At 37.7% G+C, this 18798-nt stretch overlaps 1 protein-coding gene across 1 annotated transcript in view; it reads right to left on the bottom strand.

Moving 5' to 3' along the window:
- Window positions 1-18798, bottom strand: part of LOC126175100 (U3 small nucleolar RNA-associated protein 6 homolog) — a 124923-nt gene that overhangs the window by 59924 nt on the left and 46201 nt on the right. The window contains exons 3-6 of the mRNA XM_049921653.1: window positions 12644-12778; window positions 8277-8459; window positions 5112-5294; window positions 2836-2972 (exon numbers count right to left, since the gene is read on the bottom strand). Of these exons, the coding sequence (XP_049777610.1) occupies window positions 2836-2972; window positions 5112-5294; window positions 8277-8459; window positions 12644-12778 (638 nt within the window). The remainder of the gene's footprint in view (window positions 1-2835; window positions 2973-5111; window positions 5295-8276; window positions 8460-12643; window positions 12779-18798) is intronic.

The following is an 18798-nucleotide window of genomic DNA, read 5'->3' as shown; positions in this document are numbered from 1 at the left end:
AGTGCATTATATGTAAAAATATGGAAAGCTCCATTATTGGCAATCAAGCCGTTACAACTGAAAATATCTAAAAGTATGCTAGCAGAGCAATGCAAAGCAGAATGACTACATAAAAATTGTAAAAGCAGTCACCAGCACACATCCTAAAGCCTAGTTTACACGCCGACATTTGGTTGCGCCACTCGTTGCGTGGAATGAGTTCCACGCAAGTGGTTTCATATATGACTGTAGACACAGCAACACCAGTATACACTTCTGTTTTATTGTTTTGTGGGTCCCCGAGTCATGTCTGAAATGAAACTTTTGGCAGCTGCACGTCTCACGAGTTGTGATGGGAGTTAAAGCTTGTTGCGTGTAATCACTGCATAGGAAAAAAATAAACGTGTTTCGATTCATGACTGGATGAAGAAAAGACGTCAGCTCCATTGCTTAGCATCCTTGCTGAAATAATTTATAACAGAAGATCCAAGAATTTCTTTTAATTATCTTAGAATGCCACCAGAACTGTTCACATTTCTTTGAAACAGAGTTAGTTGTGATATAAGGAATAAAGGTACTGTAATGCATGAAGCACTGTCACCAGAACTGAAATTACATACCATATTGTGTGCATTACAACAGAGGACACTCAGCATGCTATAAGATACAGTTTTAGTTGGTGATGACGCTTTTTCATTAACACCAATAATTATTAACATTAACAGTAATAACAGTTAACATTAGTGACAATAATTATTCGAAGCAGGCCGTATTAAGAAGAGAAAGGTTTGCAAACTACTCTCTTGAAGATAGATATGTACAGTGACAATATTTCAAAATTCTAACATATGTGAAAGGGGAGCACTGCAGCGACATTTTAAATAGATGAATATTCAATAAAGAATGCAGCTTCTTGAATTTGTATAGCCTTCCCAACTCAATAAATTTTGCCCTGCAGCTCAGATACTGTCAAACCATCTACATTATGATCGCACACGATGGTCTCAGCGGCAGCAATATGTTGTTTATTTTTTTAATCAGCATCACTGAAATCTCACAAACACCTATGCAAAGCACAGACATCCACAAAGTGAACATTATTCTCTATTACCCACTTCATATTACAGTTTGTCTATACTCTACAAACACACATAAGATCAAAACTCATGCAACTAGTGTCGCCAATGTTGGAACACGCCGAAAGTTATTAGTTTCACCAATGAGTTGCGCAAATGCACGGCGCGCATGCACAGTGGCTGGTAGTGCAGTTGCCTGCAACCTATTGTCGTCATGTAAACTAGGCTTAACGAAATTTAACACACCAGCAAAAGCGGTACCTTACAAAACCACTGCTTGACTAACATTGAATATTGCTCTGGGAATCTTAACATGTAAAATTAATACAGGAGACAGGTAAGATCCAACATTTAAAGAACGTCTTCGTTTAGTGTATGCGAGAGTATCAGAGACACTCAACAAACCTCAGTAGTAGATCTTACAAGTTTGAGTACACTTTACGAAAGTTCTCAAATATTGTATTTCTAAGCTGTTTGCCTCCATGCCTTCCCCAAGTTGATTTAAAACTAAGTTCTCACTTCTACATAATCTGTGTAAAACTACTGGAGAGTTTTTTATTCCCATCCAATCCTTTCATTTAGAGGTATAGTAGCAGTTTTAACTATTGATATACCATTTCCCAACATTTTATTTTGGCAAATTCTTCCAAAAATGGAATTTTTTGGAAACTTTTAGTTTCCCAGGTACTTTGAATCATCATATTTTCATGGTATAAAAGTCCTAATACAAGACTTACTACATACTGAACTTGATCATCATAAAGTCTTATTTAAATATAGAGTTTGCTTGTTGTAGTCTGTGGTATAGAAATTGTGAGGGTACAACATTTCATAAATGTATTGTGGCCAAAGTTCTTTGAAAATAAATCATTTTGTTGACTGAAGGTGAAATCTTGTACCATTTCTGAATATAAATGAACAAACTTTATTAGCAGTAGATCTGTTCATTTGCTTATCTGCAAAACCTGTACAGAAGTTGACATATATTCTGCCGGTCTTTTGTGCCGTCCCAGGAATGTTAACCGGTGATTGGTGTCATGACATGCGGAGTGATCAGAGGCGGCAAAGAACCATGACATCAAGGAAGATTAATAATGTAAATACTGATGTATGAAGACTTGTTTTTTGCTTTGGTAGTTTGAAGTTTGTTAAAATGAGATGTACCTGATTAACTTCGGATCACACTTGTAATCAAAGGCATAATTGAAGCCTTCATACAAATCAGAGTTGTTGAGTTCTAGTTTTTGATATAAGTGGAATTCTTCTGAATACATAATAAGTCATGGATTCACAGACTTCTCAGAGCTGAAGACCAGCAATGAGATAATTTTAATTCTGGTTCACATTTTGCATCCTGGTGAGAAAATTTTACTTGTCCCATTCATCTGTTGACACTCAGAAATGTTCCACAGGATGAAATTTAAATTAACCAATTTCTGAGTCATGAACCACAATCTGAGTACATATAGATTGTTGAAGGATGATGATGATGATGATGATGATGATGATGATGATGAAGATGGTGGTGTAGACAATGCTGCATATACAACTGGGAAGTAGAAAGTCTTTTAATTCCTTCTGGTTTTACCAAATTCTTTAAAAGTGTATGTTCAGTTGGTTACTCACTCTGTGTGTGTGTGTGTGTGTGTGTGTGTGTGTGTGTGTGTGTGGGCGCGCGCGCGTATATATTTGTTTTCATAAGATGCTATGACCATTCTTTTCCACTTTAGCAATTGACTTCTAAGTGACACACCATTGAGAGATGACCCATCATACATACTTGATGATTTTCATCTGAAGTCTATTTGTGAAGTCAAATTCTTTTGCCACAGCTAGGAGACCAATAATGAAAGAAACTTCATTCACTTTCTTTACTGCAGATTCGTAGATGACCTCTGCAAGTCGTCCATCAAGAACCTGGAAGGAGAGAAAATGAGTTTCAATTGGCACTCAAAATAAAGTAACTATAAAGGTTGGGAAATAAATCTGAGAAGTAGTAATCTTCTGTAAAATTTTACTAATGGCTGTAATTTTCAGCAACTGTAGTATTATTTTTCAGGATAAATTTCAGTCATCAGTTGCAAGTAAATTTTAGTATGTTTTACTGGTTTCAACAAATTAATTTACCATCTTCATCTTCAGAAGCTTAGTTTACCAGATATCAATATCTTCTTCATAGAAGGATAATGCCACAGTATGGGCAGAAATTTGCATATTGTATGTGATTATTTTAAACACGGTCTGACAAATGTCAAACACATACAATACGCAAATTTCTGAAAATACCATGGCATTATCCTTCTATGAAGGAGATACAGACATCTGCTAAACTCTAAAATGTACTTGCAATAGATGATTGAAATTTATCACGTCATAATGTAAAAAAACTACACTGGGGAAACCAATGTTTCCGCCACATTTACAGTGGCCTTCTTTTGGGTCTACTCGTGACCCAAGAGGAGGCCACAGTAACCATGGCCAAAACACTGGTTTCTCCAGTATACTTTCTTACACAATGATGTGATACACACTTGGAAAACTTTATGGTCCAATGAGTGACTTTTTCTAGTTTACATTTATTAACCAATTGTGTGAGAAGACCTATATCATATAATTTAAAGAATTCACAGATTATTTCTACAGGATGAGAAAACTAAAATTGGGCTAGAAAGTATTTGTAAGACTAATGAAGAACTGACCCTTATTATTGAAAAGAGAACTGCCTTCACAGAAAATGCTGGAAAACATGATTTTGATAAACCAACTGGTTGCTGTCACATGTCTCTGAATGCACATCTCCTGCATACTCTGTCTCAAGATCGTGCCTGTGTCATTATGTTTGAGTGAGTGACAGGAGAAAATGGTTTTAGTGACCATAAAAAAAAAATAAATAAATAAATAAAAAACAGGGTGCTCATGATAAAACACCACATATTCTCTTTTAAGTGTCATGCAAAGCAAATTCATGATAAACTTGCCTGTGCAAAAGTTAAGACACAATGTGTTTTGTGAAAACCTCCAAAAAAATCACAATGCAAAACTTCGTGGCTAAATGGCATAAAACTAGCTGTGTAGCAAATTAAAACCACAACTATGTGAAATGAGTTTAAACACCAGAAAACAATGTTCAAGTGAAGAAAAGCCTGTAACAAAGTTAAATAAAATCTCAATGCCATTTATTGTGCAGATGGGAATTAAAGAGATCATCTTGTTCAAACATTATCAAGAAGGATCTGCATCTGTATACTTATAGATTTACTGCTATAAATGTTTTTTTTTATTTTTTATTAATTTTTTTTAATGTGTTACTGCATCTAAAAGAACTTTCATGTGTTGAGTTCTGCCCTTGTGGTTTCTGAGGGAAAAGGAATCAGAACTTCTGGATCATAAGTTTCTCATTTCTTCAGATAAGACTTAGCCCAGCCTGTCAGGGGCTCACAGAACATGTCCCATTACGTATCAGAAAATCCCCACCACTACTATGGAGGGCCACTGCATAATATCAATACTGATGTTTGGTAAGCAATGTCTGGTGTCCCCATCTTAAATCTATTTCTCCATCAAACTGTTAATGCTAACCAGTACTCCCAGGAACTGTTTAATACCTATGCAGATCAATTCACAGAAGATGATGAACTGTATAGATATTTTCAGCAAGATGGGAAAAGCTCACACTGCCTTGACAACCTTGTGGTGAATGCATAAGTGTTCGGTCACAAGAGGACAATCAGCAGAGACAGTACAATCTCCTGGCCATCTCGATAGCCTGGTCTCGCTCCCACTGATGTTCACCTATGGGGAAAATTGAAGAATCAGGTATACTCGAATAATCCTCACTTACTAGAAGAGCGACAGCAAAACAAAGTTTGATAAATCGAGCACAGCACTACATCGACATCAATGGTGGCCATTCCCAGCATCTTCTGTGATGTTCGTAGACATGGATCACTCCTGTTTCAGTCCTATTGTAAATATTTTCTGGGCCAGTAATAATTTTGCCTATGCTGTATAAATTGTGTAGTGCTTCAAACACATTTAGCCAAATTTTGAAATCACCTCATCAATTGCCTCATCTTGGAACTGCTGTGTTGTGGATATTTTGGAGGTGTCTGCTGCACTCTGCGCATCTCCACTCACAGTTGAAGGAGCATCTGTGGCAGCTGCCGACGCTTCCTTTTCTTTTTTCTGGTCCAGCTCAGCTCGCAATTTTTTTACATAAGCAAGTTCCAAATGAAATGCCTGCAAAAGATAAAGGTAATATACACATTATAAAACAAAGTTTTGAAGTTTTGGTAGTGGTGGTGGTGGTGGTGGTGGTGGTGTGTGTGTGTATGTGGGGGGGAGGGGGGGGAGACAGTGAAGGACTACTGAATGCAGCAAAGAGCAACATGAAATACGCACTCAAAAATACAAAACAACGATAATGTTACTGTTCAACATTTTCTTCAAGACTTTTAATTTCTCTTTTTTATGTCAACTTTGAACTGAACTTATTACACTGTCTGTAAATGTTAATTTAAAAAATCATTTCATGTTTAAACGGAAAGTCTGCACGTTACAAATGTGAATTGAAAGGAAAAGACTTCCTTTTTTATTTTTGTGTTGACAATTTTCAAACTAAATTTTGATTGTTTAGGAATTATAGGTACTACATAATATTTGTAGTAAACTATTATGATTTTCTTCATTAAGTATGATAGAGAAGTTGTGCACAGCTTAGGATTTTTTGAAAGATGGTATCCCTATTTATAGAATCTGTAGATTTAGGAAATGTTCTTGACACTGTTGAAATTCCAAGTTATCAGAGATGAATTTAAGGGAGTAAAAAGTTATCTGCAACTTCTACAAAAACCAGACTCCAGGTCTAGGAGTTAAAAGAACATGAAAGGGAAGCAGCAGTTGAGAACAGACTGTCAGAAGTTTGAGGCCTACACCCCACATCACTCAATATTTATATTCAGAAAAAAAGTAAACCAAACTAAGAAGAAATTTGGAAAGGGAATAAAAGTTCAATGAGGTGAAATAAAAGCTTAGAAGGTTTGCTAATAGCACTGCAATTCTGCCAGAGACAGCAAAGGACTAGGAGGAGGATCAGCTGAATAGTATGGATAGTGTCTTGAAAAGAGTTCTGAGATGACTATCATGAAAATTAAACCAAGACTAAAGGAGCATAGTCTATTTAAATTGGGTAATGCTGAGGGAAGCAGGCAAGGAAATGAGGCACAAAAAAAAGTACATCAGTTTTCTAATTTGGGCATCAAAATAGCAACAATGCAGAAAAATATTCTGTGAAAAGGAGAAGCATGTTAATACTAAAAATCAATTTGAGTGTTAGGAAGCCTTTACTGAAAGTATTTGTACACAGTAAACAGTACAGAAAGAAAGAGACTGTAGGTTTGTGAAATGTGGTCCTACATAAGAATTCTGCAATTAGATGGGATGAGCAGACTGAATAATTAATGAAGTAATACTGAATCAAACTGGGAAGAAAAGAGCTCATGGCACAACAAAGGTATAGAGGTTGATAGGATAGACACCTAGATAAAAAGCAATTATTAACCTGGGAATGGGGAATATGTGAGGATTGGGGATTTGAAAGTTGTCAGGTTCAAAGGGATGTAGGTTGTAGCAGCTGTGGAGAGATTTTGATGAATCAGGTTTAATAGAATTTTACATTTTATAAACAATATTTTTTAAGTTAGCGAAATGACGCAATTTGAGAGACTTTACTGCTCCCTTATAGATATGATTTTTTGTATAGCAAAAACAACACTCAACACTCCATAATCATTGAAATTATCATAAAAATTACAACAATTAAAAAACTGAAGAAAGATGAGGTGGTGTTTCCAAAAGTGGACAATTATGGAGTCCAAGCTTTTGGGAAGTTATCCATGTTAAAAGTAAAACCAAAACGTCATAACGAGTGCACCCAAAAGATGCTTGTAAAAATGTACAAAGCACAACTGCTGAATGAGCCAAGACGTGTTCTTAAAATGTATCCTGTCATCACAAAATTATTTAAATAAAATTAAATGTTTAAATAGTGTAAATAGTTCTGTGACAACAGGATACACTTTAAGAACATGGCCTGGCTCATTCATTCAGTAGTCATGCTTTGTACATTTTTACAAGTATCTTTTGGTTGTACTCAATTCTATTATGACAACCCACCATTGTGGTTTGACTTTTAATGTGGATAACTTCCCGAAAGCTGGGACTCTGTAACTGTCTGTCTACTGTACAGAAATGTAACAATTATAAACATGATGAGTCATCTATACTGATGTGAAACCAGTAGTTGCAAATAAAGCATCTTCATACAGCTGTGTGCCTTTTGGAAGCACTTCCTCATCATTCTTGACTTTTTAATTATTGTAATTTTTATGATAATTTGCATAGTTATCAAGTGTTGAGTGTTGCTATTGTTATTCATAACGTCTCCGAGATGTGGCTGTCCTAATCAGAAAGTTGTTTGTACGATTTTATGTATATAGACTGAAGCAGTAAGTCAAAATTTGCACTGAGTACACGAATCGAACCTGGATTCTCCTTCTTACTAGGCAAGTGCATTTGCCACTACGCCACCTTGGCCCAGTGGATAGCCCGACTGCATAGATTACCCTGGCATGCCTCCCTCCTCAATCAAAATTCTCACTGTCGCTCCAGTCCACTGTTCATGTGTGAGGAGAAATTTATAGTATACTGGGGCGGCAGTGAGAATTTGGATTGAGGAGGGAGACATGCCATGGTAATCCGTGCACTTGTGCTAGCCACTGTGCCAATATGGCTTAGCGGTTAATGCGCCTTTGCTGCTTCAGCCTATTTACACAAAATTTTTAAGTTAAACTCAAAAAGAGGAAATTAGATGTGCAGAAATAAGACATAAAATGAAGCACTCAGTTTTAAGTTGTGTGAAGACCACAAAACATAGGGAAAAAAATGAACTGGCCCTTCAGCTAGAAATGGACAAGATATGTAGCAATTTCCTGGATAAATTAAAACTGTGCACTACATCTAAGATTTTAATAATGCCACCAACACAGAATGTTACAAGCGAGAACATTATGTACTGTACTTTATGCAACAGATGTCAGAAATGCATGTTTTGATAATAACTAGCAGTACAGCAGTTCACGCAGAACATGATAAATAATAATCAAACCTTAACACTAAAGGCAAAGACAAAACAGAAAGGTAACTTTGTCTTTCTGGTAGTACCTCTGTGTATAGAAGTTTTGAGTCCGGGTGAAATCTGAGGCCTCGGAGAAGAAACTGCCGGGCACTCTCCACGGAATTACTCTCTTCGAATTCCCAACGAGCAGCAAGTTTCCACATTTGAGGTTTATCACTGTGTACCTGCACCATTTTTACCAGCATGCGGCTAACTGAAGCGTAGAAATGCTGCAAAATACAATTTCTTTAATTTGAGTCAGAAACATATGATATGTGTACTGTACATTTAAATAAACCAGGTATAAAACAACATAAAGTGTACAGCTAACAAATGCACTAAAACAAGTTTATAAATCACAGAAAGCTAGACAATAGCCATGTTTCAGCCATAATGCACAAATTTACATTTCCCACTATTAGGTTGCTAACTGGGCACATAAGGTGTAATAGTCATCGTAGCAGATCCATTGAAGTTTGGATTTCACCATCATCGTACTCATACAGCTATCAACTGCAAGAAACCTCCATTTTATTCAGCTATCTTTGGTACTAGGCACTCCCAATCTGATTTACACTGGTCCAAACATAAAGCAACAAACGTAAATTTTGCAAGATTGCATTTATCTTGCCACAAAACAGTATAAACAGGTGACACTAAAGTAGAAACAATGTCAAGAATACAGAATGTAAACAACTGCACCATGCATAATGGAAAACAAAAATGTTCTTCATTTTTTTCCAACTTAATAGATGTGCACACACATTCCAACAGCTAGTTAACATGCTTGGTGTGGGGTCTGACACCTCTAGCAGTAGTAGAGGCCTGACAATAATAGGGCATGCTGTGAATGACGCCATCACTCTCATGTTGAGGCAATAATGTTCATTCTTCCCACAGAGCTGCTCACGAATCTTGGAGAGTGGTTCGTGGATGGTGACGTGGTGCAATCCGTCTCCCAAGTCCATCCCAAACATGCTCTATGAGATTCAAATTGGGAGAGCGAGCAGGTCACACCATGTCTGCACTATCTTTTGTTTCCAAGAAAATGTCAACCAACTTTGCTCTATGAGGTGCCGATTCACCCTTACAATTTCACAACGATGCGTCCAAATGATCAACATAATCCCTGCTCACACCATTAGCAATCTGCCTTGAAACCAGTGTCTTTACACAGTTTTTGGGTCCCGAAACGGTGTTCCATGTTCCCTCCAGCTGCGAATCCGCCGAGAATCGCTTTCCAGACCAAATCAGGACTCATCCGTGAAAACAACACTGGCTCACAGTTCGACTGACCAGGTGGTATGTGAAGGACTCAACTGTAGACATTCCCTTCCGTGAAGATGCATCAGAGGTACGCATATTGCAGGCCTCCGACAGTAAAAGCCATTCTGCCATAGCCTTCTGTACACTATTTACCTCTATACATTACATCCAGTGGATGCTGTGAGGCTAAGATACCAGCTGCCACGCAGTACTAAGATGGTACCGTCGTGCCCTTAAAGCCAAGTAACATATGTGTGACCTGCCCTGATCTTCAGAAGACAGTTTTGGTCTCTATAAACTGTCGCCACATCTGAGAAACAACAAAACGATTCACATTAAGCCATCGGGCCCATCAGTTTGCGTATGTCCCGCGTTCATTCTTCCTATGGTAAACTACCACAGAGAGCCTAGTGGACATCTGCTCTGTGCCATCCTACACTGTCTGAGCCTGCGTACACAGCAGCTGTTGATATGAGACTGCACAGCAAACACTACTCTGTTTGATAGGTGCCTGACATCATCATTGGTGTGGTTGACCATCAACTGGAATGCCATCTTCCATGCAGAACGCAAACGTATGGACATCTATTGACATTTTGTATGATTATATCATTAATTAGACACAGGATGGAGAAATAGTGGTTTGTTGCTTTAATTTTGGACAATAGCGTAGTTGGTAGACCTCAATGACACGTATCCCTCCTCCACATAGCCTGGTAATTTTTCCTAGAGCCAGGATCCACCCTGGGAGGAGAGGAGGGAGGGGCGCATCCAAGAGTGCAGTGTATTTTTGATCGCTTGCTGTTTCATGTGATGGTTATTTACCACTGAGTAAATGGTCCGAGTTGTAGCATGCTTTTGCATATTCCTCATCTGCTGCAGCCTCTTTGCAAATACCTGACAGTTGTGTTCCAAGTGGTCTATTGGAGTGGGTCATCAGGTAGCAAGTGCAACTGAATTCTGTATACACTTCTGCAGTATGTGCAGAGCATGTCCAGGCTAGGCTTGTGTATTCTGCCACTTAATAGCATAATGAGGGAGGGAGAGAGAGAGACTGTGCATAGTTTAGGAACAATATTGATACCTTAATGGATTTATATAATACATTTAATGAGATGAATCTACAGGCGGAAGGACACACTTTGAATCTGATTAAAGCTAAAACAGTTTTTTGGCATTTGTGTCAAAACTTGCTTTGTCCAAATAAAATTTATGCTAGAGAAAGTTCTATCAATTTCCAAACCTCTCCTCTGTGAAAACAAATGACGCTGATAATCTGAAATTTTGTCTGCATTTAGAAGCACTTAAACAAGATAATTCTGATTGGGTATTAGAACCCTTCTCACACCGAGAAACATAAGTTTAACTGTAGGTGAAGTTGAGACAAATGTTAACAAAATTGGCTGATTTTGATAGGAAAGGCAAATTCAAGTATATATACAGCTTTATGAGGTGTACAAAGAAGTTTTTCATTGCAATTTCTGCATAATTAGCCAATAGAGGATTTGGCATAATCACCAATTTAGTAACAAAGAAAAAGAGATTGTCAGCAGTCAAACATTGCGGTTTAAGGTTGGCGGGGACAAATATGGCATGAAACATCAAAAAATTGATGTCACCCCTCAGCCCTCTCATTAATAGTAATACATTAAGTTTTACATGGTATACTTTTGTTAATCAAACTTTAAGCAATACACCAATATTGTTAATATCTTTTAATTTTGAAACACTGTGCCCTTTTTCAAACATTTAACATAATATGGGCACCATCAAATCACCAACCAAAAAAGTGGGCTAAGAGCAAAAACGTTTTCAGAACAAGGGGAAAAATTATTGATTTCAGAAATAAACATCAGAGTGGTTTTCTTTCCACCTAAATGGGCAGTGAGTAACCTAAGGGTATGGGACAACTATGATTATTCTCTGACAAGCATTTAAAATATTATGATATTATAAAGAATTATGCAAGTCCTCCACCAGCCCTTCCTTGGATGTGCATTTTTAATTATTTTTTACTTTTTGTTGCCAATGCTGATTTCAACTTAGGCAGCTCTCCATCAACTTCCTTTGGAATATTTAGTAACATTATTGTGCATCACAGACCATTGGGTGATAGAATTTTAGTGTTCTGTTGTCACTGTAACTGTGCCAGTTTACATAAAATTCCTCATAAACTTGTCATAATTTTGTATTAGAAATTAATCCAGAACCAATTATTACAGAACTTTCTCATAAACAATACAATCACATTAACATTTAATTTCAAATATGCAACAAATCTCTCAGGCAAACAAACAGCATCCTATGCTACAATTTTAATGGATCTCAGTCAGTCAACCTATACAAATACCTGGGTGTAGCAATTTGTGAGGATATGAAATGGAATTATCACATAGGTACAATTACAGGTAAAGCAGACAGACCGAGAGAAAGACTTTAGTTCATCCGTAGGGTACTGGGAAAATGTAGTCAGTCTACAAACAAGACAGTTTACAAAATACTCATGGGACCCATGCTACAATTCTGTTTAAACATGTGGAACTCCTATCAAAAAGGTCCAGCAGGGGATATTAGATGTAAACAAAGAAGGGCGTAGATGGTGGCAGGTTGGTTTCACCTACGGGAGTGTCACAGAAATGCTGAAAAATCTGAACAATCGGACACTAGAAAATGGAAGCTAGCTATTCTGTGAAAGTCTACTTACAAAATATCAAGGGAGGTGATAGGAATAAACTATTCCCTCCTATGCTACAGTTCCACAGGGGTTGCAAGGGTGGGATTAGCTGAAATGTCCTTTTACAGAAGCATTTAAAGCAGTTTTCCTTTGCACCATAGCAACTGAAATATGTGGTAGAATGGAAGAGCCCTCTGTCGTTCAGTTAACAGTATTTTGCTAAGTATCGATGTAATAAAGCTGTATGAATATACATCATATACACAAATCTGAGAAAATGAGCATTCAACCACTGTATCAAAATTCAAAAGGATTTTAGTGGCTCAGCTTACAAGTCTCTGGGTGTTGTAATCAGTGGATTGATGAATGTTAGCTATAAAAATATCTCTTCACAATATTACCATGCACTATACAGTTTTAAACTCTGGGGAAGGAAAAAGAAACTATCTATGATAAACTGCCAGTTATACTTACCACTCTTTTGCAAAATTTAATGTATGAAAGCCATAGTCTAATATCATCACCAAATCTGTGGAGTGCTCCCTTAAATACATTATCTATGCGACGAGCCACTAAGTAGTCAATGTTGTTCTGGTTGATACCCAGTGTCTGGAAAAGAATTAATAGTAGCAAGTTTAGCACTAATTACTTTAGCCTATACCCAGTTGATTGTATTGATATCTCAATACAAAGCTCTCAAAACAATTCAATTTAATACTAAGGCCACACTGGACATACTGAAGACTATTTCACAAAATGGATTTAGAAAATATTTCTCCTGTTTCTGATAACAACTTCTCATGAGCGTCAAACCACGTAAGTGACATGTTGTTGCTCTCATCATTCAGCAGAGTGGTTTGACGCAGCTCTCCACACTAGTCTATACTACGTCAGTCTTTCCACACCTGTGTAATCTCTGCACATTGTGCCCATTTGAATCAAACTGTGTTCAAGCCTTGGTCTACAATTTTTGCTCCCCCCACACTCCTCTCCATAACCAAAATAACTAGTCCTCGATTCCTCATGATGCACCCTCACAATCTACTACTACTTTCAGTGAAGTTGCGCCATAAACAGCTTTTATTCCTAATTAAACCCTTCATCATTAGTTATTCAATTTACCCAACTCATCAACTTTCTTCTGCAGCACCATGTTCCACATTTAAAAACCAGATAAATTTCATTTTTGTAAAAAGTAACATTGTCTTTGCACTTTTTTTTTAACTTGATTCAGTTATGGTTTTGAACATTACAGTTGTCACCAGACTCATCTAATAAAACAATGTGCATATCGCGAGCAAGAGTATTATGATAAACTACAACAGTGAAATTGTTAGAGTTGATTTGCATGACCTGGGAAGCAAAAGACAAATAACATACCTGTCTGAAAATTTTAGCCATGACTGGCATGTCCACAGGATATAAAAACAAGATAATACCATGACGAATACTTGTAACCCGTGATGTCAGCAAATTGCGTATTCCAACGGCGATTGCAAGTGTATGTTAAAAAGCCAGAGATAGGATGTAAGATTCTACATATTCCAAAATAGGAAGAGTTAAAATGTAATTAAAATAAAATTGGGTCAAGAGTAAGATATTAGTGAGAACTGCAAATACCTCCTGCTCTCAAGTAGGTGTCTATTATGACGTACAATGTACATTATGCAAGTCATTGAACAAACTACACCAAGACACGAAAGAAGCCACTAGCACAAAAACAGAGCCAAAAAGACACAAAAGACCTAAAAGAGAAAGGGCAGCCATACCCACGAGTAAGATGTGGGTGGAATGGGACCAGTGACAGAAACCAAACAGATATGGTCAGCAAACCATGATATGAAAGAACAGCAGCCCATCATACGGTTAAAAATAGGCATTCAGTGAGACTTCGCTTTGTTCATTCAGAATTTTAGTGGGGTGGTGTTTCTTGTACCCATGGATCTCCAATTCCTCCAGAAGGTTCAACAGGCAGCCTTTCAGTACAATATGCACAACTCTAATGTTGTTATCGATTTTGGTTATAGTATGCTTGGTTCAGTAAGGTGTTGCACAAATACTGTCTGTTCTGCAGTCGTGTCTATTCCCTGAATGTAATGTGTATTTTAATTTCTACATGTGTGTCTAAAATTTATCCCAACTATCACAATGTATTTTGAAGATGAATTGCAGTAGTTTAGAATATACAGCTGCTGCAAAAATGGCCATCACAAGAAACTTGTCGTTTTGTAGATGCGTGAATTTGAACATTTATTATGTTTGTTACTTACATTGTGTCTCAGCTGAGTTTCAGAGTACTATTTATTTGAAAACAATATCACACAGTTGTGTTCTTAAATTGTTTCACTAGCTCTTAAGAAACTTTTCCTTAATATGTTACAAAGGCATAATTTTTCTTGTTTTTTGTTGCCTCGTGTGCCAGAGTGTTTCTGTTGTTTTATGTTATTGTAAGGTCACATGACAAAGTTCTGTGTCCATTTACTACAGGTATTTGTTTTAATATGTCTAACTCTCCATGAATTTCTTGGCTGTCTGATGGCAAGCCAATAAACTGGTGTTTCATACAGTACAAGAAAAATTCTTCTATAGTGCATAGGATGACAGGATTTGAAATTATTATTATTATCATCATCATCATCATCATCATCATCATCATCATCCATGCACATAGGTTTTCTATAAATGACAAACATGTCTATTATTTGTTTTCGTGACTATCAGGTCCAAATAGTTAATACTTTTTTTTTTCTCTCTCTACTTCAGAGTAAAATTTAAGTTTTGATTTCTGTCCCTGGTCCCACGCTACTCACATCTTATTTATGGATCTGCACGTCCTCTCTCCTTCAGTGTTTTCTTATCTTTTTGGCTCCATTTTCACAAGCTCACTGCGCCTTTTTGCTTGTCTCGGTATGCTGTTTTCAACTAATTTCATACTATGCTATGTACAAGGTAGTCCTATTTGAGAGATGGAATTTGTGATTGTAACTATTTACAGCAAACTCCATTTTCTATTTCAGCTCTATTTTTATTACAGTTTTAACTCCTATTTTGTCTTGTGTATAATCTTAAGCAGCCTACCTGTGGCTTTATAATGTAACTGGACAGATAAAGAGTCTACTCTGCCAAGCAGCAGCAAGAGAAAACACACATGTCAAGGTTAAAGACATTTGTAAGCTTTTTGCAGCCAGCGCTCCTTTTGGCAAAATCATTGAAGGGGAAGACTGAGGGATGAAGAGGAAGGACTGACAAGCTTTAGGAAATAGTAAGACTTTGAGAAAGTCATCCAGGACCCCGGTACAGGACAAGATGAAAAGGAGACTAATTATTGGGGACTGGAAGGTCAGGCAATCGGCAAGATAGGGATTACTGGCAAAATGTTGTCCAGGAGTTAGTAAGAGCAGTAACCTAAGAGTATTGTGTATGGTAGAGGTGAAGAAGACAAAAATTGACAGTTCAGAAAATGAAAGATATAGAACACTAAAAGGGAGTTAAGAACAGAATACTTACTGAGAAGAAATACTGAGACTGGACAAATTAACATAAATTAAGACCATGTAGGTGGTGAGAACCGAGGACATGCAATGCCAGTTCCCACCTGCACAGTTCTGAGAAGCTAGTGTCTGGGGGAAGAATCCAGATGTGGCATGTGTGGTTCAATAAAACAGGCACCGAGGTCACGACTGTCATGTTGTAGAGCATGCTCCACAACTGTGTTGCCAGTGTACAACCCCTGTCTACATCCATCTTGACGAATACCTTGATGGTTTTCATGCCAATGCAAAAGGCCAAACAGTGTTTACATAACAGCTGGTAAATGATTTGTCATTTCACAGTTAGCTCTCCCTTTAATAGTATAAGTTTTGCCAGTTACAGGGCTGATATAGGGGGTAGTAGGAAGGTGAATACAATAAATCTTATGACGGATATTGTCACAGGAGTATGGGCCATAGGGTAGCAATAGGGTAGCGTAGGATAGGGAAATGGTTGCCGAAGCAGCACAGGTCTGACCCCGATATTGCAGGGGAGGGGGGGAGAGGGGAGGGAGAGGGGAGGGTGACTAAATGTTATTCTACGTGTGGTGGCAAAAATGTCTGGCAGAATGAACATTTCAACAAGGTTATAACTTCCTTAAATCTTGCCCTAAAATGGGGTCCACTCTGCCCAACATTTTGCCCATTACACCTAGAACAGTATTTCATCCCCCCCCCCCCTCCCCGCCTCATTTTGGCGACCCCCAAATCTCCGCAATATCCTAGTCAGACCCTATGCTGCAGCTGAAATTATTTCTCTATCCTATAGTCCCTACCACTGTGACCATCCCCATTGTAAGACTTACCCTATGCACCCTCCTACCACCACCTATATCAGCCCTGTAACTAGCAAAACACACACTATCAGAGTGAGAGCTACCTGTGAAACAACACACATCATGTACCAACTTTTACAGAAACACTATCTGGCCTTTTATGTTGGTATGACTACCACTATGTTATAAGTCAAGATTAATGGACACAGACAAAGGGTGTACACTGCCAATACACAAAATTCGAGCATGATCTACTTCCCCACTAACCTGTGGTTCTGGGGAACTTTTCCAAGTTCTCCATTTCCTAAACTTTGCCAGTCCTTTTTCTTCATGCTGGTCCTTCCCCTTCAACACTTCTGTGAGAAGGAACAATGGGCTCCAAAAACTTGCAAATTTCCTTAACCTTTAACACAGAACCCTGATTACAGTCAGGGGCACCTAGCAGCCAGGCCCCCACAGTTATTAATATTGCAGCTGGAAGTGCATCAGCGTGCTTATGGTGACTTTACATCAGCAGTCATAAGTGTTCATCACAGTATTATGTTTTTATATCCTGTGAGGGTGCCAATCGTGGCTAAAAATTTTATTTACTTTCTTTATTAACTTCAAGGAGACAGGTACGTAATTTGTCAGATGCTTCTCAGGTCATGTGAATCAATGCTTATACTGTTGTAACTTACCAGAATGCTCTTACTGATAAGTATGCATGTCCTTTTTTAGATCACTCTGATGTCACTCATAATTATCAAAATCGTTAATTGAATTAAATAAATTTGCTACCAAATACTGATTTAGTTTCTACAAATTCTTAAATGTTGGATCACTGCAGTCTTTCAGGTGATAACATCACCTCTCATCAAATTTCATTTTGTTGCTGAAATTTATGATCAAGAAATTACACTGTAACACTTCCAATACAATTACTGTTGTGACAATGAATGTAGTTTGAAATTACAAGCAGCTCAGTTCATGAGCAGTTACAGAGCTTGAAATCCGCAATTTCTTTGCAATTATTTCATTAGCATATAACATCACATGTTCATGTATTAAGTACAGGCTTCTACAATAAAATGGTTCAAATGGCTCTGAGCACTATGAGACTTAACTTCTAAGGTCATCAGTCCCCTAGAACTTAGAACTACTTAAACCTAACTAACCTAAGGACATCACACACATCCATGCCCGAGGCAGGATTTGAACCTGCGACCGTAGCGGTCGCGCAGTTCCGGACTGAAGCACCTAGAACCTCTCGGCCACTCCGGCCGGCGCTTCTACAATAGCTGTGAGAAAATATATGAAGGACAATGAGGAAAAAACTTCAAAACAAGATTCAGAGAATGTCTAAATCTCACTGCAAGTACACGTCTTCATTTAGTTCACACCTCCAAGAACTTAAATACACAGCCAGTGACAAAAATGTTTGTCAATCCTACACTCCGCTAAAAAAGCCACCCATTTTAAAAGAAATACAACTTCTCACTTATATGACAAAATATCCTCATATTATTTTGAATGACCAAACCTACCAAAAAAATAAAATTTTCAATCAAAATAGTCAGCAATATTCTTGTAAATTTGAAGTGCTGAAACACGTCCTGTTAACATACGAGGTGTGGCTAGAAAAAAACCGGACTAGTACTGGTGAAACAATAAAACGAATGCAATAAGGCTGAAAGTCGCGTGGCCTGTCACGTGACTCTCGCTCCGCCTACTGCTCGAGTTTCATCTGCCTCCTGCACTCAGTCTGCCCGTGGCGTCTGTTTTAAGTAGTTGACGTTTTGTCTGTGCGTCGGAAAATGTTGAGTGTACAGAAAGAACAGCGTGTTAACATCAAATTTTGTTTCAAACTAGGAAAATCTGCAAGTGAAACGTTTGTAATGTTACAACAAGTGTACGGCGATGATTGTTTATCGCGAACACAAGTGTTTGAGTGGTTTAAACGATTTAAAAATGGCCGCGAAGACACCAGTGATGACACTCGCACATTGTCAGCAAAAACTGATGCAAACATTGAAAAAATCGGTAAACTTGTTCGACAAGATCGCCGTTTAACAATCAGAGCAGTGTCTGAGTTAACAGGAGTTGACAAGGAAAGTGTTAGGCAGATTCTTCATGAAAGTTTCAACATGAACAAAGTGTGTTCAAAAATGGTTCCAAAGTGTCTCACAATTGAACAGAAGGAACGCCGAAGAATGATTTGTTCTGACATCCTGGAAAACATTGAAAGTGATCCCACCTTCTTACAAAATTTTATTACTTGCGATGAATCGTGGTTTTTTTACTTACGATCCCGAAACTAAATGCCAATCGATGCATTGGAAAA

Source organism: Schistocerca cancellata, chromosome 3, assembly GCF_023864275.1.
Source record: "Schistocerca cancellata isolate TAMUIC-IGC-003103 chromosome 3, iqSchCanc2.1, whole genome shotgun sequence".
NCBI classification, from domain to species: domain Eukaryota; kingdom Metazoa; phylum Arthropoda; class Insecta; order Orthoptera; family Acrididae; genus Schistocerca; species Schistocerca cancellata.
This window is presented reverse-complemented; position numbering and strand designations above follow the sequence as displayed.